Here is a 27,312-nt window from a genome sequence, read left to right as displayed (position 1 = left end):
ATTTGCGCATAAATAAGTGACATAATATTCAGTACTTCTGAAAGTTTACTCTTCGGCGGCTCCGCTTCCGCCGTTTTTTTCGGCAAAATTATCCACACCACCGCCGCGCTATGAAATCTGGGATATGTTGGGCCCATCCTTAAAATTCAGGGAAATTAAGGACGCATTTGAGGGCCGCATTTCGAGCAGCCTTTGAATTGGGACAGCCTTCGTCGTGTCGCTGTGACGTAATCGGCCTTAAAATGCGGCCTTTAAGGCTGCAGACCCTGAATTGGGATACAGCCCAAATCCGGTCATTGGTACTTCCTGGCTTGTGTAGTTACCAGGTAACAAAAGCTCAACACTGCCCCTAGCGTCCTGGAGCACTACCGTTGTGTTTTGGAGTTTGCAAGTGTTTTGGATTTTGCAAGTGTTTTGGAGTTTGCAAGTGTTTTGGATTTTGCAAGTGTTTTGGAGTTTGCAAGTGTTTTGGAGTTTGTACGTGCTTTGTCTCTAGGGGCCACCGTACTGGAAGCTTCAGAGAACACTAACAGGTCCGAGCTGGGTGTCTCATTCACTGACAGGGCATGCAAGGTAATTTACAAACAGTGAGGGCAGGGGTTTATCCATTTTATCCAGTGTACTCTCAGCGCAGCTGTGGCCGCACTGGCATTCTGATCCGAAGGATCAGCTCTTAATTTGATCTAAGTGCTGAAAATGAACCACACTGCTTGAACACATACGCAAATGTTGCAATGTACGGTGGAAACAACACTGTACAGGTTGAACTCAACTGTAATTTTTGTAATGTTTAGGATGAAATCCCGCAAGCGGGTCAGTTTTCATTATAACAGGACCCACAGCAGCAGGTGATTAAAAGCTCCTTTCTGTCTAAAGATGCAATGCAGTGTGATAAACTGCTGGAGTGCTTCTAGTGGACAGCCAGCAAATGGTTATTACCCTTCCCCTCAAATATATTTGCACTGTCAGTTTAGTGCTGAAAAGATAGCATTTCTGCAATGGGAAAGCTAGGATCCATAACTAACTTCAATAGACCTAAATTACTTTACCAGCATACTATTAGGATACGCAGACCACTAAAAAATATGAATAAAACTGTTAATTCTAGTTGGACAAAATCTAACTAGGCATGGTCCATGAGTATTAACAGCCAAAATTTTTAGCTTTTTTCCTTTTTGAGAGCCTTTTAATTGATGCAGAGGTCCAATGACATCACCCCATTTTAATTTGGTAAATACTGCAAAACTAATGCTATTTTAACCTAAATTTTAATTAACAAGAAAACAAACTGAAGTAACACCAGGGAAAAAAAAACTAACCAAAAAAGTAATAAAGTATTTGATCAACACAAGCAAGGGAAGGCTTGGATTGAGACCCAGGTGACGACGTAGGAATATTTGCAACTTCCCAACTTGCATTGGACAAATAGTCCATATATTATTTTAGCTTAAAAAACAAACAAACACTTTTTTTTTTAAAACACCAATAACTAAAAAAAATAAAATAAATGTAAGAATAATACTGGTTGGTGCAGCACATTCTTGGCTGTTTAAAACATCAACTTATTTCAGTTTTTAGTTCAAGTCTACTTTTGTTAACTAGCATTAGATTTTTGTTAACTTTATTAACCACAAGATTCGTGTTAGGTGTTTGTAGTTTTTACAGAGTAAAAATGAGGTGATGTCACTAGATCTGTGAATCACTTAAAGGCCGGTTTGTCTATAACTAGGCTGTTGTAGTAGTATTAAGTTTTCTTCAGATTTAAAGAGTCTGTATATCCAAGTAAAGTCATTGTCTTCAAAATAACCCTAGCTGTGGGATGCAGCAAATTGCTAAAGCTCCAAATTATGCTGGCCTACAGGAACAATGTTGTATTTCCAGTCCCTCCACCCACCAATGCCAAAAACCACACAAACACCAGATGAAATGATTTCAGTCAGAAATGTATATTAAATTAATCACTTATTACTTTAACGAGCACAATGTACAGTCAAAGAACAGGCTATGGTCCATTAGTGCCTTAGACAAGCAAATTAATACATTAGTCACTCATGACACACAGGGGCGAGAGTTGATTTAAAAAACAAAAACAAAAAAAACAACCAAACAAAAACCGATGCTTCAGGTCATCTTTAACATGAGTGAACATGTAGCTGTAGAGGAGACTGTGCAGGAAGTCCCTCGACTTCAGAGGCATGAAAGGTCTGTCGTGTTATTTAGCATTTGCACTGCCCCAGAGAGGTCTGTGTACAACTAGCATCTCTCACTTTAAAGATACAGACATGTACATCCATATCTGACACATACAAATCATTTGTGTTTGAGCATGTGTCAAAAGAAGAAGAAGAAAAAAAAAAAAAAAAAAAAAAAGAGAGAGAGAAACCCCCCCCCCCCTTCCTTTGTTGGTTTTCAGAGCCAGCAAAGGAGCTAGTGAACAAGGTCCAATCCCCTCGACAAGTGTCACAGTATTTTTCCTTTAACCCACATAAGATTTTGTGCCTTTTAAACCAGATTAACCTCCGAGAGAAAGGAGTGCACTGAATACAGTGTCCCTGTATCCAAGCTACAGCTCAGCACAGAGGGAATCTCCTACAGTAATTCCATCAGGGCTTTCGAGTAAAAGGAAACCACTGAGGTCACAAATGGAAATCACAGCACACGTAATCCATGTATCATTTAAAAAAAAACAAAAAACAAACAAACAAAAACCCAATAACTTATCACAAAAACACTGTTAAATGGGCCATTGCAATAATACCTGGGTAATAAACACACAAGGATGGAGCTTTAAATTTGCCCAAATTATATCTGAATCCAATAAATATTAAAAACAAAAACAAGATGCATTGAGTGAACTGCAATACAGAAAAATACATCATTGTCATTATTTCATTTAAGCAGCGCCAAGTAAGGAGTCCGAGGTGCAGAGTCCTCACGTGGCAGTGATTCTTTTAAACACTTCAAAAATTGCCTACAGACCAAATGTACTGTTCTCAGACACAGGAGCTACACAACTATTGATAGGTAATCAATACAAAGCATGTGATTCAATGGATCTAAATCAATTGTACATTTTGTAAACTGAATTTTAATTAGGAAACAAACCACCCCAAACATATGGGGGGGTAGGGGTGGGGTGGGGGGTCCCATCTCCGAAGAGTCATCCATTTTGTTGCATAATGTCATAAAAGCTTGGGCAAGAGTTCTTTTAGCAAACAGATTAAAGTCGCAAAGAGTCAAAACTAGGATCATCTTCCAGGAAAAAATTTGAACTGAGGTATCAAACAACCAACCGTGTGTCATTGCTGGAGGTACAAAAGTGAAATTCTGGAAGAAATTACAGGACACTGCTGTTTTCCAAAGCGGCTGGAATGTTGACCACATTTAACCCCTCATCCCAAACACCACACTGACCTCTCCTCTCACACAGTGAAAGCAGAGGTAAGGCAGATCTGTGCAATAAAATATGGGACAGAGGCCGAGGGTACTTAGGGACTGTACGGGAGAAACGAGAAGTTCTTCATGGCGCCACCCAGTGTCATGCCGGCCTCCTGCATTTCGTACCTGAGGACAACAGTGTGACGATCAATTCTCTTAAAGTCTCGTATCGTTGCTACAATTTCATGAGTGGCAGACACCAACGTACTCACCAGTCAGAGGTGGAGACGGTGTAGTAGACTGGCAGTGGGGGGGCAGTGGAGAGGCAGCTTAGGTCCTCTAGGCCGCACACCCCCATGTTGGAGAACAAAAGCCAGTCTCCCACACTGAGCTCTGGTAGCAGGCAGCGCTCCACCACCTGGTCTAAGGGGTCCAGTGAGGGCCCCCACAGGCTGCTGGCATACATTGCCTCCTCAGCACACAACGCATGCTGGGCGGGGGGGGGGGGTCAAACAAAACCCATCAAAACAGGCAAAAAACAGACAACAGTAACCATGTGCGTGAATTTTACCCTAGACCGCTGTAATTATTAATCAGTTAGATACAGCCTTAGTTCCTTTACCTAATGGTTTTAGTTTCACAGCTCTCAAATATGAGTTTCTCAAAGCCCAGAAGGGGAAACGTTTTAACCCTAAACGTATCAGGTTGCTTTGGATTATCTAGGATTTTGTTCTCCAGGACAATGGAAATGTAAAGTGGAGAGGCCAGCTGAGGCTGATCATTACCAAGAGCAATTAGCACTCAAGGAGGGAACACTTATGGAAGAAAAAAATAAATAAATAAATGTTTGTTTCTCTGTTTGGACAGTGTTAGCTATTATTTAGTCATTGGGAACGCTCAAGGGGCCACAATGCAACATGGTCTTGATCAGTGTAATCCACTGCTTCTGTACACTAACACAATAGCTCTTCATATATCATCTGATGTGAGATCAAACAGATACACAGTTATTGGTTTAGTCTGGAAAAACAATAACTAATGTGGGGTCTTATTACAGTTCAATCAATAACAATCTAAAACAAGACTTCTTCCTCAAGTTCTCAAAAATAAATTGACATCTTCTTAGAGCTGCTATCACATGATCTATTCAGTCATGAATTGAGTTTAGTCTCCTCTACTAACCTTGTGTACTGACGGGGCAGGGATGGAGTTTCCCAGCAGCTTGCGGCCAAATGGACCATAAACACCCTCATTCATGTAGTACAGGAACTCAGTATCCTCATTGTTCTCACCTGAGTGAATACATTAGATAACCATTTTAGAAATCTAAAACAAGAGTTACTTCAACTAGTTTGGTTCTGATTGTGTGAAAAGTTAATTAAATAATCACAACCTCAGAGAGTAAAGTAACTCACCTTGAGCTAGGCTGTCCCAGTGGCGAGTCACCACCTTCTTTCCAATAACGTTGACAGCCAGGCTGAAGGTGGAGGCCACGTAGAAGCTGCCCGGCTGGGCCAAGACCTGCACACCAGAAAGCTGGGGGAAGTAGGCATCCAGCAGTGGCCTGACTGCAGTTTCAACCTGCATACAGTGAACAGACAGATCAGATATTTTCAGATTAAAAAACAAAAAGACAAAAACAAAGGACTGGATCATAGGAAATTATGCTTTTGGAGCTGAAACCTGTAACTTCATGCTTCTTGCTAATAAAGCAGTTAAAAAGAAGATTGAAGCATTTCTAAATGAGTCACTTCAGTTCACTACTTGCCTGTTTCAGCTGAAACTCCGAGCCAGTAAATCCACCACCAATGTCAAGGATGTTCATGTTAAACCCCACTTCCACCTGAGTAGATACAGATACAGACAGTTGTCATATCAGATAAAGTCATTTCAAGACAGAATACTGGGGGGGTGGGGGTATCAAGTTAATATATGTCTACTACTAGAGTTATGATTTCATAATTAGGACAGCACTCACCCCCATGTCAAACACACAGCGGGCATCTGACAGTGCATGGGTGTAGGCCTGTTGCAGGTCCTGGCAGGAGCTGGGGATGTGGAAGGTTACCCCCACCACCTCGACTCCCAGCTCCTTGGCTGCTTCCAGCAGGTGTCGGCAGCTCTTGAGAGAGGAGCCGAAGGTCATGCTGGTCTCAGCCGCGTGGGCCTCTGTGGTCAACTGCAGCAGCAACCTGGAAGGGGTGGGAGGGGGGTCAGATGCATTTTAAATTAGACCAAGGATCTTCTTTTGGACTTTGCGTTTATTAAAAAAAGTTTGCTCATTTACTTTGCATTAGGATGCAGACGGGCAATCTTGGACAACTCTGCCTCATTTTCACACACAAGATGCTGGATGTTGTTCTTGGCAGCATACTTGATGTGTGCCAGTTGCTTGAACACACTTGAGAGGATGATGCTTTCCGGTGGTACACCATGATCCAGCACCAGGCTCATTTCAGCCTGCAGGTAATAGGATGCACAAAAAAATAAATAAAATAAAATAAAAAATAAAACCACACACTCATTAAAACAATCAAAAGCAGTACTAAATGCGTTGCATAAGTTGAAAGGATAAGTCATCAGCTGACTACCAATCAATGATGCTTGTAATGTAATTGCCCTTAAAAAAATGAAGTGCTTACATAAGAGGATGAAGCACTTTGCAGCTTAAAAATAATTACTGACTGAGTCAAAACTACATGAAAAAGCTTACCTTGTTGGCGCAAATGAAGCCCAGGCCCAAGGATGCCAGCAACTCAATGACCGCAGGGCTGCTGTTGCACTTGACTGGGTAGTAGGGCTGCACATGTGGCACCAGGCTCTGCCAGCACAAATGCTGTCGCATCAGTGCACCGAGATCACCCACCACAAAAGCACTTTTCTCCACCTGAGAAATCAGAAAGAAGGTAGGGTGCAGGTAAACAAATTTATCAAACAACATGTAGAAATACAAATCCCATCAGATTAAGTAATTCACTGATGTAAAATAGAATTCAGGGATAGCCTCAAGAGAGTGTTATAGAAGCTGAACTGACCAGAGCCTGTTCACAGATGTGTCCATCAATGACATCTTCCAGAGTCACTCCTCCCTCCAGTAGTTCAATGATGTAGCTGGGTTGGTCAGCGAGTCCTTTCATCTCAACCGTATTCCGTTAATCCGACAATCATAAAGAGCAGATAAACAAGTCAGGGGGTCACGACTGAGCCAATGGGTCCTGCCGGTATGCAACAAACTGGAGAGAAGAGGGAAAAAAAACAAAGAAGAAGAAAGGAATATATGACTATGGCCTTTAAAACAAACAAACAAAACAGCTTTGTGTGCAGAATTTAGTCCTTCACACACACACACACACACACACACACCTTCACTATAAAAAGGCATGCATCTTTGTGTATAAGACACACATAGCTACTCACATGGACAAGTCAGGAGATGGACCTGTCCCTTTATCAGCTAGGATCCCAAGGTGGCTCAGCGTTGAAGTCAAAGTGCTCCCGGTAAAGAGCCGCCCCTAGGCCCTCTGGGTAGCGTTCATACACCTGTGCAGAGACAGGGGAGCCCTGAAGTACAAGCACACTCAGTATTAGATATAGATCCAGAGGAAAGACACTTTCAGGAAACATGTAGCACAGCGTTCTTAAGGAGGCTCAGCAATCCTGATTGTTGCTTTTGATGTTTAGGTCTTATCTATTGAATATTTGTCATGGGTCAAAACCTGAATGACACAACACCCTTATCGGTTCAATTACACCCGACTTAATGCCTGTAACTGAACTACTACCCCTGTCGTTAGTGTTTTTATGGCTGCTGGTACTCCTTACGCGATAGCCGGCCAAATAAAACACGCGCATGCGCTGTAGTACTCACAACAGTGTCACAACTTGACAAATTGAGTATTATTTCAATGCGCAGACAAAGCATAACCCCTAACTAGAGCAAACAGATGTAATACGTTACATTTGACTAGTTAAAATAAATTTGTATTGCTCAAAGGAAACGCCATTGTGACAAAACACACTGCTGAAAGGTTCATGGAAACGACAGAACCGCTAACTGACGACGGAAGGAGCTTACGTTAGAGCTGGGTGTCCTTATAATTTCAATAACAAGCCGCTAAATGACACAATAAACGAATAAAAGCTACATAGTGGTGCCGTGACTGCGTCACAATTTCTTAATACATTGAGCTGAACACGAAAACACCCGGAAAACACATATTTCAATATGTGGCTCGGTCATGTGCAGCAAGAAGGCAGAAAGACGAGCCCGCCATGTTACGTCCGCCCGCTGAACCCAAAGAACTCAATCGAAGTACTTCGCTGTACTTACGTGAGATAACGGCCAGAAGGTTTTGGAAAATCGTCTTCTCTTTTTCGGCGGAATTTTTAAAGAGTAGTGGGCACAATGATATAAGAAAGAAAGACGGCTGTTTTTGCCATATGTTTAGGCGAAGAACGCGCGTCGCTCGAGTAGTGTCTTCTCTGCCTGAGAGTGGGGTGGAGATAGACTGGAAAAGGAGGCTGGGGAAGAGGAAAAGGTAATCAACGGCTCATGGGCGTGGCTTTAACGTTCAGTTTGACCAATTAACGCTCTGCATTCGTGAGCGCATACCAAATACGCATTTCCGAAAATTATACAGGCTGCAGTACATCTGTGATGTTTTTTCAGGTTGCATAACCATAAACTTTCCAAACAGGGCCACCCAGTAAATGAGCTCAAGAATACAACTGCTCCGTTTGTCAGGGAACAGCTCACACGCACTTTTGTAGTTGCTACAGAGCTATAGCTGCTATATTTTATATTTAGGAAAATATGTATAGGAAAATACTATGTATATGGCATAAACGCTATGTAAAATCATAAACAGAATGTCAAAACAATATTTTCTAGAAAGCAGTAATTGTTTTTTAAATTTCACATTTGTCAAAAGATATCAGCTATCAGCATCTGTCTAATTTCCAGAGATAAATAGTATTGCTCAGGCGTGGCTGAAACTTTGCACCTGCTTTGTGTTTAGTTCAGCAGTTCGCTGTGAATGAACAACGAACACAACAGATTAAAATAACATATTTTCTTGATTTCTGTTGAATGCAGTATTAAAACGCTCTGTGACTGTGCCAGTAAGGGTCTGCTGTCTGCATCAAACTTGTGAGAAAAAGGAAGAAAATACCTGAACATTACCACAGCAAGTTTTTACCACATTAGTGGAAAAAAACACACAGACCAGATGAAAATAGCTATCTGTGCAGAGTGTATACTCTTATATCTGTGGTTTTCATTTACTGATTATCTTCCAGTATTCTGTTTAGCCAAAGAGAAAACTTCTGGTATTATTAGCATTAGGACTAAACTAGGGCTGCCACGATTAGTCGACTAGTCACGATTACGTGGACTATCAAAATCGTCGACGACTAATTTAATAGTCGACGCGTCGTTTGAAGCTTTGTAAGATCCCAAAAGACGCAGGAATAAGTAGTAGGATTTAAGAGTGTAATAACGGACTGAAACAGAAGATGGCAGCACTGCATGTACAAGGATGCCAGCTGCCGTTAAACCCCGAAGAAGAAGAAGCGGTGTCCCAGAATTCATAGCGCAGCCCAGCTCAGTTTCCAATAATGGCGGCAGCTGGTTAGTTTTAATATTACTCTTATTATTCTTTCTGGGTCACAAAATAAACGTTTAACGTGTTTTCAGGCGAGAATGTAGCTGTGTAAACCTCAAATATCTGCTCAGTTTATCAAGACACCACATATTTTCAAAAGCGTTGTCAGAGACGTCTGTTACCCACTAGCTCGATAGTTAGCCGGGGGCAAGGCTCACTAGAGCCCGTGAGAACACCGGACTCCCGGCAGATCGTTTTCAAACCCACCGCCGTCTTTCGCTACTCAGGTTAAACATGATATACAAGTCACTTAGATAACTTAAAAATGTTATTGTTTGGCTTTTTTCAGTATTTTATTTGTTCCTGAGTAAATCGGCTGAGTTTAATAAACTTCACCGAAACAATCTGCACATTTAATTAAAATTTAATAAACTACCATCTTGTCTTTATTTTTAGTTAGCACATACCTTAAACACTTCAAGCTGTAAGCTAGTGATGATTATATAAGAGCAGATTCTGCTGGTGCAATAAACTGTCCGTTTTACTACAATGGATGATGATCTGATTAGTCGACTAATCGCAAAAATAATCGGTGACTAGTCGACTATCAAAATAATCGTTTGTGGCAGCCCTAGACTAAACACAAATGCACTGTAAAATGTAAGAAACCCTCTTTGCATATAAAAATCACATGGACAAGGCAGGAGATGTCTGACTATTAGTTATAGAATTCCAAAGTGGAATTATTTATAAACATATTAATGCAAATATAAATTATACTTATAGCCATGCTGTTCAATTTCCAAAGTACATTAAAAAACAATATGCAATAAATATGCCATCACTGTGGATTCTTTGCACCTGTTGGCAAATACCTTCAGATTATTTGCTATCTTTATGAAAGTCAATGGTGACAAAACAAAGCACATTAAATTTACAATAGTATAATAGTATAATAGTGTGCTTTGGATTTCTGTTAATTGCAGCATTTCTGCCTGTAACCAATTTCAATTTGTTTGATCTTTTTCTTTGGTGTAGTGGTTTAAATACTTATCTGTAAAGAAAAGAAACTAACAGGCTGAATGGTGAACCACAGCTGAATAATATATTATCAAGTCCAAGTTATGTTTAGTCAGTTTTTTTCAGTATTTTGTATTATTTTGTATTAATTGTTGTCTGTTGTGGCTGTATTGACAGTGTGCATGTAAAGATGGATGAATCCCCACTTCAGAATAAATCTAACTATGGGTTACCTGAAGCTGAACGTGAACCTGAGGCCAAACATTAGAGAATGTATGCATGGGAATAAGGCCCGCACTTGTTAAATTTGATTAAAAGGGTATCTAATTAAGTCATACCCACTCAACCTGCCCTGTCTTTAGGTAGCCACCTGAGTCTTTTCCTAAAGCTTTGCTTAGTGACTCACACTTTTATGACATTGAGAACACAAAACATGCAAACAAAACACGCTCCCCGTTTCAGTTGTACACGTTTTGGTATTGGTGCTTTTGTCACGTGATGAAATAAGATGTGAGAGTTTTTCAGAATGCTCTGTTCTTTGATCCTCAAGATCTGTCACGGTCTCTCATAGTCTTATTTTAGCTGCGATAATTTCAGCTTAAAAGGGATGTAAAATTAATTTCAACAAACACACAGTTCAGTATGACGCTAAAGCACTGGAACACTGCAAAGATAAGTGCGGAAACACAGCCTGCAGGCACTTTAGTCATATGACTTTCTGTTGCACCCAACCAACGTGTTGCACGCCTTCACCCGTGTGTTTGTAAACAGCATGGAGGTCCTAGAGCGCTTATCTTTGCTTTATGACACTGCAGTAGACACAATGTTCACAAAACAGCATGACCCAGAAATGCTTAACCAAACAACATGGAAAGTCCCATCTGGAAGCACTGCAGTGATTCTATTTATGACCCTCGTCTGACCGGTGTTTTCAACTGTTTTACACATATTGCAGAAACAGCTAAACAAATTACTGTACTACTGAAAAATTACTCTAAAGCTTACTCTAAAACTTCAAAGTCTATTTGGGCAATTTGGACAAGAAAACCATCAACTGAAGTATAAAAGTATGTGCTTCAAGTTCCATATCGGGGCCCATGGGGTCAGGAGTAAATTAGATTTAGTCACTGTTTGTAGCAAATAAATTCAATTTGCCACCATAACTAACAAATATTTTCAAAGTTAACACACTTTCCATTGTGTGAAGACTGCAGTAAGAAATCTGCAGGGATGTTTCATGTGCTCACTGCAGTTTAAGTAGTGTTACTAGAAATATTAAGACAGAAATGGCAGTATCACATTTTAAAGGCCCCGATGACTAAAATGCACTCACTGGCCACTGTGTTAGGTACACTTGCTCAACTGCTCATTAACACAAATATCTAATCAGCCAGTCACATGGCTGGAAATCAGTGCATTTAGGCACGTAGACATGGTCAAGATGACCCACCGAAGTTTAAATTGAGCATTACAATGGTGGGAAGAAAAGGTGATTTAAGTGACTTTGAACGTGGCATCGCTGCGGCTGTAAAATGGGCTGATTTGAGTATTTCAGAAACTCTACTGGGATTTTCCAATGCAACAATCTCTGTAAGTGCAGAAGAAAAAAAGAAGCATCAAGCCTGAAAAACACACATTTAGAGCAGAGGAAAAGTATACAGTCTTTACTGGACTGTGTGCAGAAAAAGAAAAAAACTAATTTCAACCTGTTTACCTCGCTTACCTTTTTACGCTGTACCTTTTTATGCCTTAACCTGCATAATTTGTGTCAACTACATTAATGTATTTATGATTCAAAAGTTCAGTTTCTTCCTTTCTGTACCGACCTCTTGTGGTAAGATGTAATCATGTAACTGCTGTGCTGTCTTACTTGTCAGTTACTGCCTTTAGGTGGCACTGAATGTCTATGAGACAGCAATCTTCAGGTATTGGTAATGTGTCAGCAACCTCTATCTCTATCTACACTGCATACTTAACCTTTTTGGACCTTTTTATGTTGCTAGGCATAGGCAGGATAATGGCATCACATCGAATTTTAAGTGTTAAATATACACAGTGACTGATTTTTATGTAAACAAAATAACCTGCTACTAAATAACCCTTTTGAATTAACTCTCAGCAGTTATTTGGACACAAAATAGTTGGTAGACATGTTATTAACCCTATGAGAAAATTGTTACTTTTATTCAGGTACGGTGCCATCATAAGGCTACAGGAAACACTTTTATTCAAACACAATTTCTTGTCAAAATGGCTTTAAAAGAGATCTGTGGCAGTATGTCATAGCTCAGCTGTACAGAATAAAGATCAAGTGTACAGGTGTAAAGAATAAATAAGACCTAGTTATGCTTGATTTAGAGAGAAACTTGACTAGAACAAAGCTGTTGTTTAGTTAGTATATCCCCGTGCAACAAGGACCCGTTCCAGCAGACAGTTTCCTGCACAACGTTTATTTGTACAAGCACTTTATACAGCATTTCACTGCAGGCTTTCCAGCCCACTCTCTCGCTCTAGATCTGTGCTGGAATAATTTGCAAGTGCACGTTAGCGAGGCCCCTTCACTGTTCACTTTTAAATCGCGTCTTAAAACCCACTTTTATTCTTTGGCTTTTAACCTCAGTGAGACTTAGTTTCTCTTGTAATGAAATTAGTTATTTAATTAATTATTTTACTTTTTCTTTTATTTGGCTTTTATTTATATCTTATGTACTTTTATTATATAGTTCCTATGTACAGCACTTTGTGTCAGCTGTGGTTGTTTTAAAGTGCTTTATAAATAAAGGTGATGATGATGATGATGTGGTTCTTCGCTACATTAGCAGTTGTAGTGAGCAGAACTGGTACAAAGTTTGCAATGTTGTTGAGTAGAACTTTTAAAGGATTTTTCTTTTTGATTTCTGTCAGGATTGTCTGGACCATGTCATCTCTGATGCCACGGGAGAAGATGGCCTGGGTTTCTATTGATGTGATAGTTTTGGAGACTCGATCCAAAGGAATCAAGGAGGGCGAGGAGGACACTCCCAGAAGCCGTGCAGGATGCAGGGCACTACCCCTATTACCACTTCCTGTGCGGTGAGCAGTTTGGAGCAATGCTCCTGCTTCTTCTCTTTAAGGATTCCAATGTAATTTCTGACCACGTTGAGGAGTTTAGGTGTTCTGTAGAATAAGTTCAAGTTAAAAAGTTAAAAGAATGATCTTTTAAACATATTTAAAGCATCACAGAAATATTGAAACACTGTAGCTGGACCGTTAACAAACGTACGTCAGATGTAACTCACTGAAATTTAGGAGGTATGGCCTCTGGAAATTTAAGGAGCATCCAGGCTTGAAACTCTATGTCCCTCATTTTATTAATAATGTTCACTACCCATACCTGAAACAGAAAACACATTAACAGTGCAGTTTTGTCTAGATATTATGTGAAAATAATGAAAAAAACAAATCTCCAAATTACTACAGGTCTTGTGAGTTTTCTAGTCTCATCAGTTTCAGTAGAGGTTTGGCTTCTTTTTAGTCAAAATCCTCAAGTTCAAACTCTCAAAGCCTTCAAAAGAAAACAAAACAGAGGTTTTCTCTCTGCATTTACACTTTAACACAAACAGACTGTCAGGTGTGACGGGGATGGTCTGTAGGTATCAGTGTAACTCACTGCTCTCTGAGTGTCTCTTTGCTCTTCTCCACCAACTGATCTCTCAGATTTTCAATAGTGATTTGTGATGGGATTTGATTCCCCCGCTGAAGTCTAAGGAACTCCATCATCGTTGCAATCTAAAAATAAAAGGAGCCATTTCATCAACACCACTCTCAGGTCCTCAGATATTACCTGATATTTTATGTCAACTGTGGGTCTTACCTGAGCCCTGTAGCCTGGAAGATGCCAGCAGATCTTCACAGCCATGTTATAAATGGGTGTATTGAACAACACCTGTCAAAGAAATAAGAAGTTCCTTATTGCTACTTAAGTTGATTCTCAGTTTGTCAGCTTAAAAACTACATCAAATTCTTCAATTTGTTGAAATGCAGTACAAGCAAAAACTGTCAAATACCCTGATGGGTTTGTAGATTCCTCTACTTGCTTCCATTGAAATGTTGTTATTGTATCACAGTCGGGAATAAAAACTGTCAAATACACTCCAAAAATTGTGTAATGTAAAATGTCTCCGGACTGGTTGTTTGCTGCTCTTTGAGTTCAGCAGGAGGAGGTGAACCCACAGCTGGGAGTGGTTCCCTGGTGTCTTGGAGGATCTTACTTCAGGTTCATGATCATAATTATATTCTTTCTGGTCTAAACCTCAGACAAGAGCTGGTCAGATGAATTGAGTCAGCTTTCTGAAGTTCTGCTACAGAAAGGGAACAAGGACAGCCACACCTCCACCTTTATCTGACAACACATCTTTGACGATTTGTCTTCTCAGTATCATAATAATTATATTGTCAGAATATTTTTGGTTGCTAAAAACAACTAAAAGCATAAAATTCCGTTTTCAAAATTCAGTACTGATGTCCCACATTATGAAAAGTTAGCCCAAACAGTGTACAATGTTTTTTTTTCTGTTGACCAACATAAAAACTTTTCCAAAAAGCAATTAAAGAGATTAAACAAAGATATTTTGAACAGCATTTTGGAATTACCTGATTTAGCAGAGCTACTTACCCACTGTAGCTCAGTTCATGGACTTGAATTAGGAGGGACAAGAAAAGTGAATTCAACTGACTCCAATCTACTGACAGCTAATGGTGAGATTTTACATACTGTAACTTTAATACTTGAAAATAGCCCAGGCGCACGGCTGCTAGGTGAGTACACAGTCTGTGTAATATGTGAATAAAAATAAATATAAGCTTTACCCTCTTTTCCAACCAAAAGTTCCCAGTAGAGTTTTTGACCTTCAGCTGTTTTCTTTCCGTTTTTGTTTTTAATATCTTACACACACGCGCGCGCGCGCGCGCACACACGAAAAACATTTATGACTCGCACTCTCGCCTCTTATTTTAAGTAGCTTAGTATAATGTATCTGTTACTTTAGCAATTTTCTCCCACTTCCCCATTAGGTTGATCTCTTTTACCATTTATTTATTACCATCAACTATTTGCTCAGTATTAGTTTGATAAGTATTTTTTAAATATAAGGTAAATTTTACTTTTAATGAATTATACTTTATGCTTAAGTCTCCTTGCTCCTAGTACAACCTGCTTAAGACATGTTCCAATCAATCTCACGAGGAGTTGATCACGTGACGGCAGCCGTTTGCGCACGCGCAGATTTCCTCCTCTGATCAGCTGACTTTGAGTGAGATGCTCTGTTGAAGGAGCCCCGTGTGTCTAAAACCCGCTGTTATCTGCGCTATGTGCAGGAAACTGCGTGTGTTTGGCTGAAATATACCGAGTGGACTGCGCGCTGAAGCCGTTAAACGCGTCGGTGAGTACCGCGGTGCTTCGGTTAGTGACGTCGTGACACCGTGAGGCTACACTGATAAACAAGCTGCTGGTAGCAGCAGAAAGCTAACACTGCATGAAACAGGTTTATTCTGCTGTCACTGATTTTTTTCTTATTTCCTTTCCCTGATACCGAGTCACAAATCAAAGAGCGGCGGTTTCTATTCATGTGGCGTTCTGTGTGTTTAATCAAGAGGAGGGTCGCTATTTAGCGGTCTGCATCAACAAGAAGTTGATCATATGACAGTCAGTCAGCAGACATGGAGACTTGTCTGTCTTTCCTGTGTAGCTGTGATGAAAGCAGCCACTTCTGTATGTCTGTGTGACTCTTTAAAACCAGTGGGAAATAACGAGGAAGTTCAAGATTCAGAACCAAATAAGAGTAAAAAGAGGAAGAAAGAGGATTTTTACATGACTCATTCAGTGTTAGTTTGACGTGTGTGTCTGTCTAATGCAAAGTGATCGGAAAGCACTAAGATTTTTCTTAATCAAAAGATGTGAGAACACAGTTTAAAGCAGGGTCTGTTGTGGATAGCCACACCATTGAACTGAACTCAGTTCTGTTCAATATTAATTTGATCTTTTGTATTTGATCTGTATTTCTTAAACTTTATACCGATAATGTTTGCTCACATCTTCTGAGCGTGCCTCCTTAACTTTGAGGGAAGAACACAGATCTAGCAGTGATACTGACTTAAAGTGCTCTGCCTGTAGTGAATCAAGAAGCTAACTGTACGTCCAGAGAAACAGAATCAACTTTTTGGGATTTTCTTACCTGGATGATTGAGCATGCATTTTAACAATTTTAGTTACAACTAGGGCTGCCACGATTAGTCGACTAGTCACGATTACGTCGACTATCAAAATCGTCGACGACTGATTTAATAGTCGACGCGTCGTTTGAAGCTTTGTAAGATCCCCAAAGACGCAGGAATAAGTAGTAGGATTTAAGAGTGTAATAACGGACTGAAACAGAAGATGGCAGCACTGCATGTACAAGGATGCCAGCTGCCGTTAAACCCCGAAGAAGAAGAAGCGGTGTCCCAGAATTCATAGTGCAGCCCAGCTCAGTTTCCAACAATGGCGGCAGCTAGTTAGTTTTAATGTTACTCTTATTATTCTTTCTGGGTCACAAAATAAACGTTTAACATATTTTCAGGCGAGAATGTAGCTGTGTAAACCTCAAATATCTGCTCAGTTTATCAAGACACCACATGTTTTCAAAAGCGCTCCTACGTTTTCGGAGACGTCTGTTACCCACTAGCTCGATAGCTAGCCGGGGGCAAGGCTCACTAGAGCCCGTGAGAACACCGGACTCCCGGCAAATCGTTTTCAAACCCACCGCCGTCTTTCGCTACTCAGGTTAAACATTTTTAAGTCACTTAGATTAGCGGTCCCCAACCCCCGGGCCTCGGACCGGTACCGGTCCGTGAGTCGTTTGGTACCGGGCTGCGAGAGTTGAGGCTCAGGTGTGAAATGTATAGTTTTCAGGGTTTTTATCGGTTTTCAGCGTTATTTTGTTATCGTTTTTATCGTTTACTCGGTTTTCCTGGGTCTTTTCACGTGTGTTATGAATAAATCTTCTTTTTTTCGTTACCGGTACTAGTTTTATTTTGTTGTATTTATCCGCGACACATTAAAGGCCGGTCCGTGAAAATATTGTCGGGCATAAACCGGTCCGTGGCGCAAAAAAGGTTGGGGACCGCTGACTTAGATAACTTCAAAATGTTATTGTTTGGCTTTTTTTTTTTGTATTTTATTTGTTCCTGAGTAAATCGGTTTGGCTGAGATTAAAGTTATAGTTTTTACACAGCTGAATAAACCTCAAGCAGAAAACTGATTATCAGAAGTATGAGATGCTCGAGAATATACTCCGGTGTCCTGTTATATTTTAGATAGCAAGGAGTTTATTAAACTTCACCGAAACAATCTGCAGATTTCATTAAAATTTAATAAACTATCATCTTGTCTTTATTTTTAGTTAGCACATACCTTAAACACTTAAAGCTGTAAGCTAATGATAGTTATATAAGAGCAGATGCTGCTGGTGCAATAAGCTGTACGTTTTACGTCTAATGGATGATGATCTGATTAGTCGACTAATCGCAAAAATAATCGGTGACTAGTCGACTATCAAAATAATCGTTTGTGGCAGCCCTAGTTACAACATCAACAACATGGTTCGTTTTTAGCAAAGACTGCACAACACTAGGTGGCTGTAGCTCAGGAGGTAGACCAGGTGTTCTAATAATCAGAAAGCTGGATGTTTGATCTCTGACTGCTCCAGTCTGCATGCCTTAGCAAGATACTAAACCCCAAGCTTCTCTCTGATGCATTCAGCAGAGTGTGAATGTCAGATAGGAACCATTTAGGTTGGAAAAAGGGCTTGTGTGAATGAGGCATGTATAGAGCGCTCAAGTAAAGTAGGGAAGCAATATATAAAAGCCAATACATTTACTTTTCATTGAGCACATAGCTGCTAACTCCTTTGTAATCTCAAACCCTTTGGCTATCCTGTGTGCAAAGATGACTAATTGGGCTGTGTTGCGGACAAAAAGTTAAAATTGTCCACTTCGTATTTTTAACTGAAGCTCCAGATTTCCAGCAATATGCACAAACCATCTTGTGCTGGTTCACCTGGAGAGGGTTATATTCTCAAATCTTTCTTTTTTCTCAAGGCACATTAGTTCAGCTGTCTTCCACACACTCTAGTAAACTCCATCAGAAGCTGGATAACTTGTGTTTTTGCGATTTTTGTGGGAAATCACACAGCTGGTCTTCACTTCCTGGATGAGCTTGGTTAAAAAAGTCCTTGTTGCTTTTGCAGCTTTGTTGGCTAAATGTCAGACGTCCGTCCCCGCTATGCATCAGTCAAGTTCTTGTATTTTTCAGTGTGTTTAGTCTCATAATTGCGATTTAGACTGTAATCCTTAAACAACAATTTGCTCTCCACAAACTAAACACACAGCTTTACCTCTGACTTCAGTCCATGTCTTATTAAAAACTCTACACGCATCTTTCAGGACTAGCAAACTCACATTTCTCATAAATGTTGGTTCCAAAGCAACATTTACATTTATGCTTGCATAAACATACCTATGTACATTAAAAAAGAAATAGCAGTAAACTTCAAAATAAAGGCAGCAAATTTGTATTGCGTATCCCCACAAAATCAGAAAAAATTGTAAGCTATTATCTCATTACAGCTTATGGTGAGGAATTTATCAAAGAGTGTTTTGAGACTGAAAACAGGACAAACTGCATGATGTATACTTATTTATATTTTAATTCTAATTTCCCACCAACCTCAAATGGGCCAATCAGGAAAAACCAATGGCTTGGATATGGCCTTGGGGCTGTACATTGCCCAGGTCTGGTCTAAAGGTAAAAGTAAAAGGTAAAAGCCATGCATTCATATGTTAATTAAGTAAAGATGCAAAATGAATAACCTGCCTCCAAAGCATTAGATAAGTATTATTATATTATCAGATTAGGATTTTACTGGAGCATTTCAGGTAGTGCTGCCCATTCACTAAATCGAAAACATAACATGAAAAAATTAAATCTTGTTATTTCACCTTCAGTAACTTCCTTACATCAGCGGCACAGGGGACAAAATTCCTGCCAGCAGCCATGACAGAATTCTGGTTGATCTCGGCTCCCGGGGAGAAGACCTGCCAGCAGACCTGGGACAAGCTGATGGTGGCCACTACGCGCACCAACAACCTCTCCACTAACAACAAGTTCAACATCCCTGACCTCAAGGTGAAAAACCCCCAAAACACAGCAGTCCTCTGTGGCTAAGGCCTCAGTGAGGAATGCATAGGTGGACACCAGCGTGGCCATTATTTGCCTTTTTGCTTATGTTTTCTGGTCTACCTCTAACAGGTTGGGACTCTGGATGTCTTAGTTGGCCTGTCGGATGAGCTGGCTAAACTAGACACTTTTGTGGAAAGGTAAAGTTTACTGAAACATGACACAGTTTTGTGTAATGTGTTTGTCAGGCAGCGGAAGAGTTGTGAGCTCAGTTTTATAAAGAGTGAATGCAACATTTAGATAGAATCATGCTAATTGCTGTTTTGTTTTTCTGCTCTCTCTGCTCATTTTCTATTCACTACTCATCCTGAAATCGGATGCAGTGTGGTAAAGAAGGTTGCTCAGTACATGGCCGATGTTCTGGAGGACAGCCGAGACAAAGTCCAGGAGAACCTGTTGGCCAATGGAGGTAACCTCTGCTTACATAATCAGGCATCTTCTCAGAAAAACAAGTCTATTTGCTTTACAGCTATTAAAGTATATGGAAATGGAGATTGATGCTGATGTCTTTGATCTTGTTTCTACTTGATACAGTTGACCTGGTCACCTATGTCACCAGATTTCAGTGGGATATGGCGAAATATCCGATCAAACAGTCTCTGAAAAACATCTCGGAGATCATTTCCAAGGTAAAATCAACTCTCTTAGTAAATTAATTATTAATGCCTTGTGTTGTATATCCCCATGATAAATTTGTTGTTTTGTCTAAGTTTTGGTTGCTGAAGTCCTGGTTGATGAGTTGAGATTTCATCTATTGTATTAAGACATAAATTGTCCCAGAGTACACTGACTATATCAGATTTTTCCAGCTGCACTGATCAGCGATGATGTATTCACCCATACCTGCTTGGTTTTCTAGCAAGTGACTCAGATAGACAACGACCTGAAGGCCAGAGCTTCGGCTTACAACAATCTAAAGGGAAATCTGCAGAATCTGGAGAGGAAGAATGCGTGAGTAAAACAGCCATCATTAGCACAGAGTAGCTGTTGTTGTTGTACTTGTTTCAAGTCTTCTTGCAGTCCATCTGTGCATGGTTGAAGAGTTGTGTGTGATTACAAGGAATTTAAAGGGCACATAGTCATCTGCACTGAGCTTCGTAATGAAATGTGTGTCCCTCAGACCACAGCGCACCCCTGCATAAATATGGGCCTATGTTGGCCCAGCGCGCTCATGCAAAAGAGATTATTCATCTCACAAGAGTCACTTTTGGTTAATTAAAAATTAACAACAAAAACAAAAACCACGCTTTTTTTCATTCATTGTGTTTCATTGATATTGTGGAATTGGGTGCTCTGCATCACGAGCTTTCACACATGGACACTATATATTTATTTATTATTATTATTTTTTTTTTTAAAAAGCTGGATTTAGACTTGCACTGAAAATTTGTATGTTATGTGCATTTTTGTCACATGTATAGGATTTTTTTCTCATCACTGTAGAGTGAAACAATGTTTTAGGTTGTTGCCTGAGCATAATGTGAAAACATCTTCCTTTTCAGCATAGCTTTAATAATGTTAACAATACTGTTTGTATGTAACTTTATTCAACATCTTCTCTGTTTTCATGTGCTCTGTGTATATGCATGTGTCTTTCTTCTAGGGGGAGCTTGATGACCAGAAGTCTGGCTGACATAGTGAAGAAAGAGGACTTTGTGCTGGACTCAGAGTACCTGATTACCATGCTGGTGGTCGTCCCAAAGTAAGTGCACCAGCATCATTGTATGCAGTGTGTGTGTCTTGTGAATACTTATTTCTTGAGCGCTTGTATTCATGGTGCAATCCCAGTTCCGAAAATGTTGGGACACTGTGTAAAATGTGAATAAAAACAGAATGCAATGATTTGTAAATCTCATAATTCCCACATTTTATTCACAGTAGAACACAGAAAACATCAAATGTTTAAACTATGAAAATGTACCATTTTAATATAAAATAAGTCATTTTGAATTTGATGCCAACAAGTGTCAAAAACAAGGCCATGTCTAAAAAAAGACCAAAAAAACCAAACTACTGTGTTGCATGACCTTGACAAGGAGGCATGTCAAAGGATATTGCGTCCATGTTTTGCAAGGCCAATATACCCATAACTCAGAGCAAAAAAAGTTCAAGGTGAACTGAGGCCAAAACAAGAAATAAAAACAAATAAAACCTTTTAAGGAACACTGCTACCTAAACCCTACGTGAAGCAAAACCAAACAAAAAGTGTGCTAAACTCAACTCACTAACAAACCAGAAACGAAGAGGGAGTTCAGCCCTTCTGCTTTAGTGATACACACACAGTGAGTGAGTTAAGCTATATACAAAATATAAACACCAGCTAACAGTCACAGGGTCTAGCAGAACTAATGTGTCTCCACAAAAAACATGCACAAAACTATCAAAGGTTTAGAGGCCGAGGGCAGGACCACAACGCTGCTGCTGTCATTTCTGCTAGGAAAGTGCTGCTGGGAGTAGGATTTTTATGTTATTTTATTTTTTGAAATACCAGATGTTGATAGGGACCAATCAGCAGCTGGCATGTCACCTGGCCCAGCCATGGATTCAGCCAATCAGGCGGAAACCTGCATAGAGAGGCTCAAAGATCCTCAGAGGTTGAGAGGTCACTCCTATATATATAAAGCAGTGCCGAGAAACAACACTAACCATGTTCACGTGTGGAGTCTTTGCATTTGTAGATGGCGCAATAAACTGTTTTACAGATGGTGATTTCTGGAAGTGTTCCTGAGCTCACGCAGTGATTTTAATGACAGAATCGCATGTTTTTAATGCAGTGCGGCCTGAGACACTGAAGATCACGTGCATCCAATACTGATTTTCAACCTATACCTTGCGCACAGAGATTTCTCTTCTTTCAGTCATTGTTGATATTATGTATTGCAGGTGATATGTTTAAAGAAAGTCTTCACAATTGTATGTTGAGAAAACAGTTTCTTTTAACCACCACTTACATTTAATTTTCCAGCCGTTTGTTGCCTTTTTTTGAGATGCTTTGATGCCATCAACCTGAAAATTAGCTCATATTTTAATTAAATTGTCCATTTTGTCATTGTAAACATTTGATGTTTTGCATGTCCTACTGTAAATTGTGGGGTTTATGAGATTTGCATAATAATTGCATAAGGTTTTTATTTATATTTTACACAGGGCTCCAACGTTTTTGGAATCTGAGTTGTAGACAGTGCGAAGACGTTTTGTGATCATTAATTTATGAGCAAGTAATTTCATAACTGTACAGAATTTGGCTGTGGAAAAGGTTAAATTATTAATTTTGGTCTGAGAATGTTTTTTAGCAAAATAAAATAAAAGTCAAAGATGTTATTTTCTAATTTCCACCCTCATCAGGACGAGCTACGCTGACTGGCAGAAGACATACGAAACGCTGGCTGAAATGGTCGTACCACGCTCCACCAAGTAAGTCCTCTCTAGACGCTGCTAAATACAAAAGGTACAAGAAAGGTCTGCTTTTAAATATATTTGTGCATGTCATGAATTGCACATGGCTGTTCCATGTTATTATGATAACAGTTGAGGTAGACCAGAATTTTTACTTCCTGTGTCTTCTTCTGAGTTTAACTTTGTGCTTGACTCTGATTAAAACTGGAACCATTTCACGTGTGAACTGTAAAAAATTATTTGACCCGTATTAGAATAGAAGACGTTACGTGGTTGACCTGTAGAAGGCAATTGACCCTGTGTCAACATGGCCAGGTGATTTAGGACATTGTGTTTAGACTTTCTGGGCAAATGTGACCTCAACATCCTGATGATCCAAATCTGGAGCTGTCTCAGCAGGAAGACAGTTTGCATAGTTTGATTAAACAGAGTTTATTCTTAGCTGAAAATCTTCTCCAGTGTTGATTTCTATGGTCACCAGTGAGGGATGTTTCACTTTATAGTATAATTATAGTTATAGTAAATCCAACTTAACAGGTATCAACAGTTCTTTTCTTTTTTTTAACTCCTCTAAACTGGCATGGTGGTAAGACAAGCCAAAGTGTATCAGTTTTTCCCGACCTTCTCAGTGTCTGGTTTAACATGAATTTCTGTATTTTTCTCACTTCAGTCATTTTTATTTTCTGACAAACTGAACTGTTTTTATTAAAGTGTAGTCCAACTTAACTGAGTGCAAACATGTGTGGACTGTTGTACTATTACAGGTATTTTAAACAGTCCAATTTGCAAAGTTGCAAAAGTCGGCAGCTGAAGAAAGTAAATTACTGTTAAATAAAATAAACGTAAAAATGTTGTTTTATTGAAATGTATTATTTTTATACTAAAAGGTTTGATTTGCATTTGAAATGTATTTTTATTATATTACATAATGTTTATTTTAAACATTAAATTTACATTTAAATATAAATGTATTGCATCTCTGTGTGGTTGCATTGTTGCTCCACAAATACAAATACTCTGCTGTATTGATATTTATTTTCCCCACACCTCTTGTGCATTCTGTCCTCATCTCCAGGCTGCTGTTTGAAGACAGCGACAGCGGTCTGTTCAGTGTCACCCTCTTCAGGAAAGCTGTAGATGACTTCAAACACAAGGCTAGAGAAAACAAGTAAACTCTTCCACTTCTGTTTACTCAAAAGAATATGAGCTTTTCAGAGTTGATGTCTAAAGCTTATGTTGCGTGTTGCACTTGATACACTCCAGCCAATCCAGCTTTGTGTTTTCTCTGAATGACAAATGTTTCCTTTAGTTATAAATGCTCCATAAATAGATAAGTGGCTCATGAGGATTGAAGTAGGCTGCGGTTGTGCACGACTGTGTGTGCGAAACATATTTTGAGGACGTGTGTGTGTGTAGTAGGTGCTTGATTATACTCATCTCTGTGAAAGCTGATAGCCATCTCTCTGCTGTGTGTCCTGGCTCAGGTTTACAGTGCGGGACTTCCAGTACAATGAGGAGGAGATGAAGGCAGACAAAGAAGAGATGACACGCTTGTCCACCGACAAGAAGAAACAGTTTGTATGCCTGCTGCTTACTTCAGTAACAGTGTGTGTAGTTAGTGGAGCTCGCGCTGTACAGAAAGAATTGCTTTTGTAGTACATCTGTACATCCTTTTGCAACTGCTGTTTATAGTTATAGTTAACTAGTAATCAGAAAGTAAGCATGCTGTTTCATTTTCATATTGCTGTGGTATTTATCACCCTTACTTCTAAGAATGGTAAAAATTGATGATATGTTGTTGCATTCAATCTAGGGCCCTTTGGTACGATGGCTGAAGGTGAATTTCAGTGAGGCCTTCATCGCGTGGATTCACATAAAAGCTCTACGCGTGTTTGTGGAGTCGGTGCTCAGGTGAGTTGTCTTGCAGGAGATTATGAATTTATTAATGTACAGATGTGCATCCTTTACCATCAGGCTCTCGAATTCATGGTTACCTTGTATTTCATAGATATGGGCTGCCAGTCAACTTCCAGGCTATGCTGCTTCAGCCCAACAAGAAGAACATGAAGAAACTCAGAGAGGTGCTGTACGACCTGTACAAGCACCTGGACAGCAGTGCTGCAATCATTGACGTGAGTCTCAGCAGCACATTTGTTCATTACTTACCTGTTTTGTTTTTTTTTTGGCAGTGTTAAATGAAGTAATCTGAGGACTGTGTTATACAGTAAAGTAAGAATCCACCACAGATTATGACCTCGAGTCTAAATGACCTTTATACTAAAAACACAGACAGGATAAAGGATAAAGGATGAATGCAGCCATCATGAGGTCACCAGTTTGTTTGTAGACTCCTAAAAATGCAGTTTTAACCTTAAGACAATTTTGACCTCACTCAGACAGGCCTAGAGGCCAGTTCATGACCCCCTGGCAACCATTTGTTCATCTTCAGAGTAAAAGTTGTGCCTTAGCACTGCAACCTTTGAAGGTGACTGGTTTCCATTTCCAGTTTGCGTCACAGTTGTTTTTGGAGTGGCTAAAGGAGGTAGAGCAGGTCAGCTACTAATCTTAAGGTTGGTAGTTTGATCCCGGGCTACTCCAGTCTATAAGCCAAAATATCGTTGGGTAAGGTACTGAAACCCAATTCATTCATCCCAGAGTGAATGTGTGTGTGAGTAGGTAAATGAGATGTGTTGTGTAAAGCACTTTTGAGTGCTCACGTAGAGTAGAAAAAAGCATCCATGCTTCCATGCTAGCTGCAGGTGACTGCAGCAACTACTTGCCAACTGGTTGGGGAATGCACATTTTTCCCAGCGGCCTTCGGTTGCGTGGTGGAGGAGAGATAACTGACTGATCACTGACCGGTCTCTAGGCCTGCATGATGCGTTCATTAGTACTAGTTAACTGGTTTCAAAGTAAATGCCGGCAACAACTGGCCAAGGGACAAAGGGTTGCTGATTGGTCTTTAGGACTGTGTGACTGAGGCATTGGGTGGGTGAGTGAATCATGAATCATGAATGGGAAAATTGGGCAATGGAGACAAATGTTTTTTGTCCAAGTAACATGGGAATTATTATTGTTTTTTTTTTTAAATAGGATGGAGACTGACTCACTTACAAGGGCACCCTTAAGTGGTCACTAGAGGAACTGCAGGGTTTTTTTGTGGGTTTTTTTTTTTTGTTTCATTTTTTCATTTTTCAGTTCTAGAGATTTCTGCTGGGCCAGAAGACACATGGACAGCATATTGTAATAATTAAACTAAGGCACAGATTTTTTAATTTTTTTTTTGCCTTCGAACAAAGCCGGACTAAACCCTGGAGTACGTGCTGCATGGGCTGTATCCCCTTGGGAATCATCTGTTGGTTGTAGCTGTATTTAAGTGAGGAAAAAATATTTTTCCAAAGAGAACGATAATGTATTGTCATATTCTCTTGTATAATTACTGTTCTCTGCCTTCAGGCCTCCATGGACATCCCAGGGCTGAACTTGAGCCAGCAAGAGTACTACCCCTATGTTTACTACAAGATCGACTGCAACCTGCTGGATTTCAAGGTCTAGATACATTATCATCACGTGCAGGAGTGTTCTGATGTGACACTTTCACATCCACAAACCTTAAATTATTTTTACTCTAGACTTTTTTTTGGGTTCTTCCTTCCTTTCCTGTGTTTTATGTTCCTAGTACATTCCTGGGTGTCCTCCCTTATAAGTTGTTAGGAATCAGAGTGCTGATTAGCGACTATACTTAGGATCTGTTTTAGAGGTAAACTGGTCTCTAATCACAACTTCTGTTCCAACATACTTAAATGAGAGCTAACTCTTTTGTTGTCTTTTTCTGTTTGTACCACACTACTTAAGTAAACAGCTTCCTCCATCTCAATAGTTGGTATTCCCTCATTGCTTCAAATGCTATGTAAAATACAGTGTTTTTACTGTCACTACTTCCATACCCTACTTGTTAAAATTAACATGAAAGGTATATGTGGGGTAAGTGGGAATAAAAATAAATAAATAAATCAGTGTGTGTGTTAACTACAGTATTTATTTCAAGCCTCCAAAATCAGTGAATATGTTTGTTCAGTTTTTTTAAAAGTGACGTGTTTATAGCTCCCTGTAAGGAATGCCTGTTTGTAAGTAGATGTTGACAGTTGTTTCTGCTTCTCAAGCTAAAACCTGTGAAACACTGAAACTGGTCATTTTACGGTACAAAGAAGCAATATGTTCGCTGATCTTATGCTCCTGTGATTTCTGTATATCAAGCCGTTTGAGAACAATGAATAATGTGTATATGTGCAAATACTGTATTGTCAGTATATCTATAAATTAAAACACATATTTAAATAAATGTGAAATTAAATACTCTATGAAAGATCCTTGACTTTGGCTTTTTATGCTGTGTAAACCTGCTCAATAAAGTAATGGGGAAAAAAAGATAAAGGCTAAGTTGTTAAGGGGTGTGATGATTTATGAGGAAATAACATCTCTCTGAAATAAAGATGTGGTTTTAGGTACTACAAGGATCATTTTAAGGTTACTGTTGATACAAGATACACTAACAAAAAGCGTATCTTAAAGATAAAACATACACTAATCAGTTAGAGACAAAAACAACCATGTGCAAAATGACCAGACTCTTCAAAGAGATGCAAAACAAAGATAAATGAA

The 27,312-nt window shown here is 39.6% G+C and overlaps 2 protein-coding genes across 2 annotated transcripts; one reads left to right on the top strand and one right to left on the bottom strand.

The window, feature by feature from the left end:
• Positions 1-1,927: 1,927 nt before the first annotated feature.
• azin1b (antizyme inhibitor 1b) lies at positions 1,928-7,884 on the bottom strand. The gene is made up of 11 exons (XM_084919549.1): positions 7,709-7,884; positions 6,796-6,939; positions 6,414-6,611; positions 6,092-6,265; positions 5,666-5,838; positions 5,357-5,570; positions 5,147-5,221; positions 4,794-4,959; positions 4,561-4,670; positions 3,651-3,868; positions 1,928-3,564 (listed from the first exon to the last, which is right to left on the bottom strand). Exons 3-11 carry the CDS (start codon positions 6,513-6,515, stop codon positions 3,489-3,491), a joined length of 1,308 nt encoding a protein of 435 aa, XP_084775675.1. The 5' UTR covers positions 6,516-6,611; positions 6,796-6,939; positions 7,709-7,884; the 3' UTR covers positions 1,928-3,488.
• A 7,371-nt stretch (positions 7,885-15,255) lies between these two features.
• atp6v1c1b (ATPase H+ transporting V1 subunit C1b) lies at positions 15,256-27,020 on the top strand. Its single transcript, XM_084919533.1, has 13 exons — positions 15,256-15,421; positions 19,023-19,203; positions 19,327-19,394; positions 19,578-19,663; positions 19,789-19,883; positions 20,114-20,205; positions 20,858-20,956; positions 22,600-22,668; positions 23,726-23,818; positions 24,135-24,228; positions 24,464-24,561; positions 24,659-24,782; positions 26,107-27,020. Exons 2-13 carry the CDS (start codon positions 19,072-19,074, stop codon positions 26,203-26,205), a joined length of 1,149 nt encoding a protein of 382 aa, XP_084775659.1. The 5' UTR covers positions 15,256-15,421; positions 19,023-19,071; the 3' UTR covers positions 26,206-27,020.
• Positions 27,021-27,312: the final 292 nt, after the last annotated feature.

The sequence above is a fragment of the Perissodus microlepis genome, chromosome 22 (genome assembly GCF_051167445.1).
Source record: "Perissodus microlepis isolate ML-2025 ecotype Zambia chromosome 22, ASM5116744v1, whole genome shotgun sequence".
Lineage (NCBI taxonomy): Eukaryota > Metazoa > Chordata > Actinopteri > Cichliformes > Cichlidae > Perissodus > Perissodus microlepis.
The sequence above is the reverse complement of the archived record's forward strand: the minus strand, read 5'-3'. Positions and strand labels throughout refer to the sequence as shown.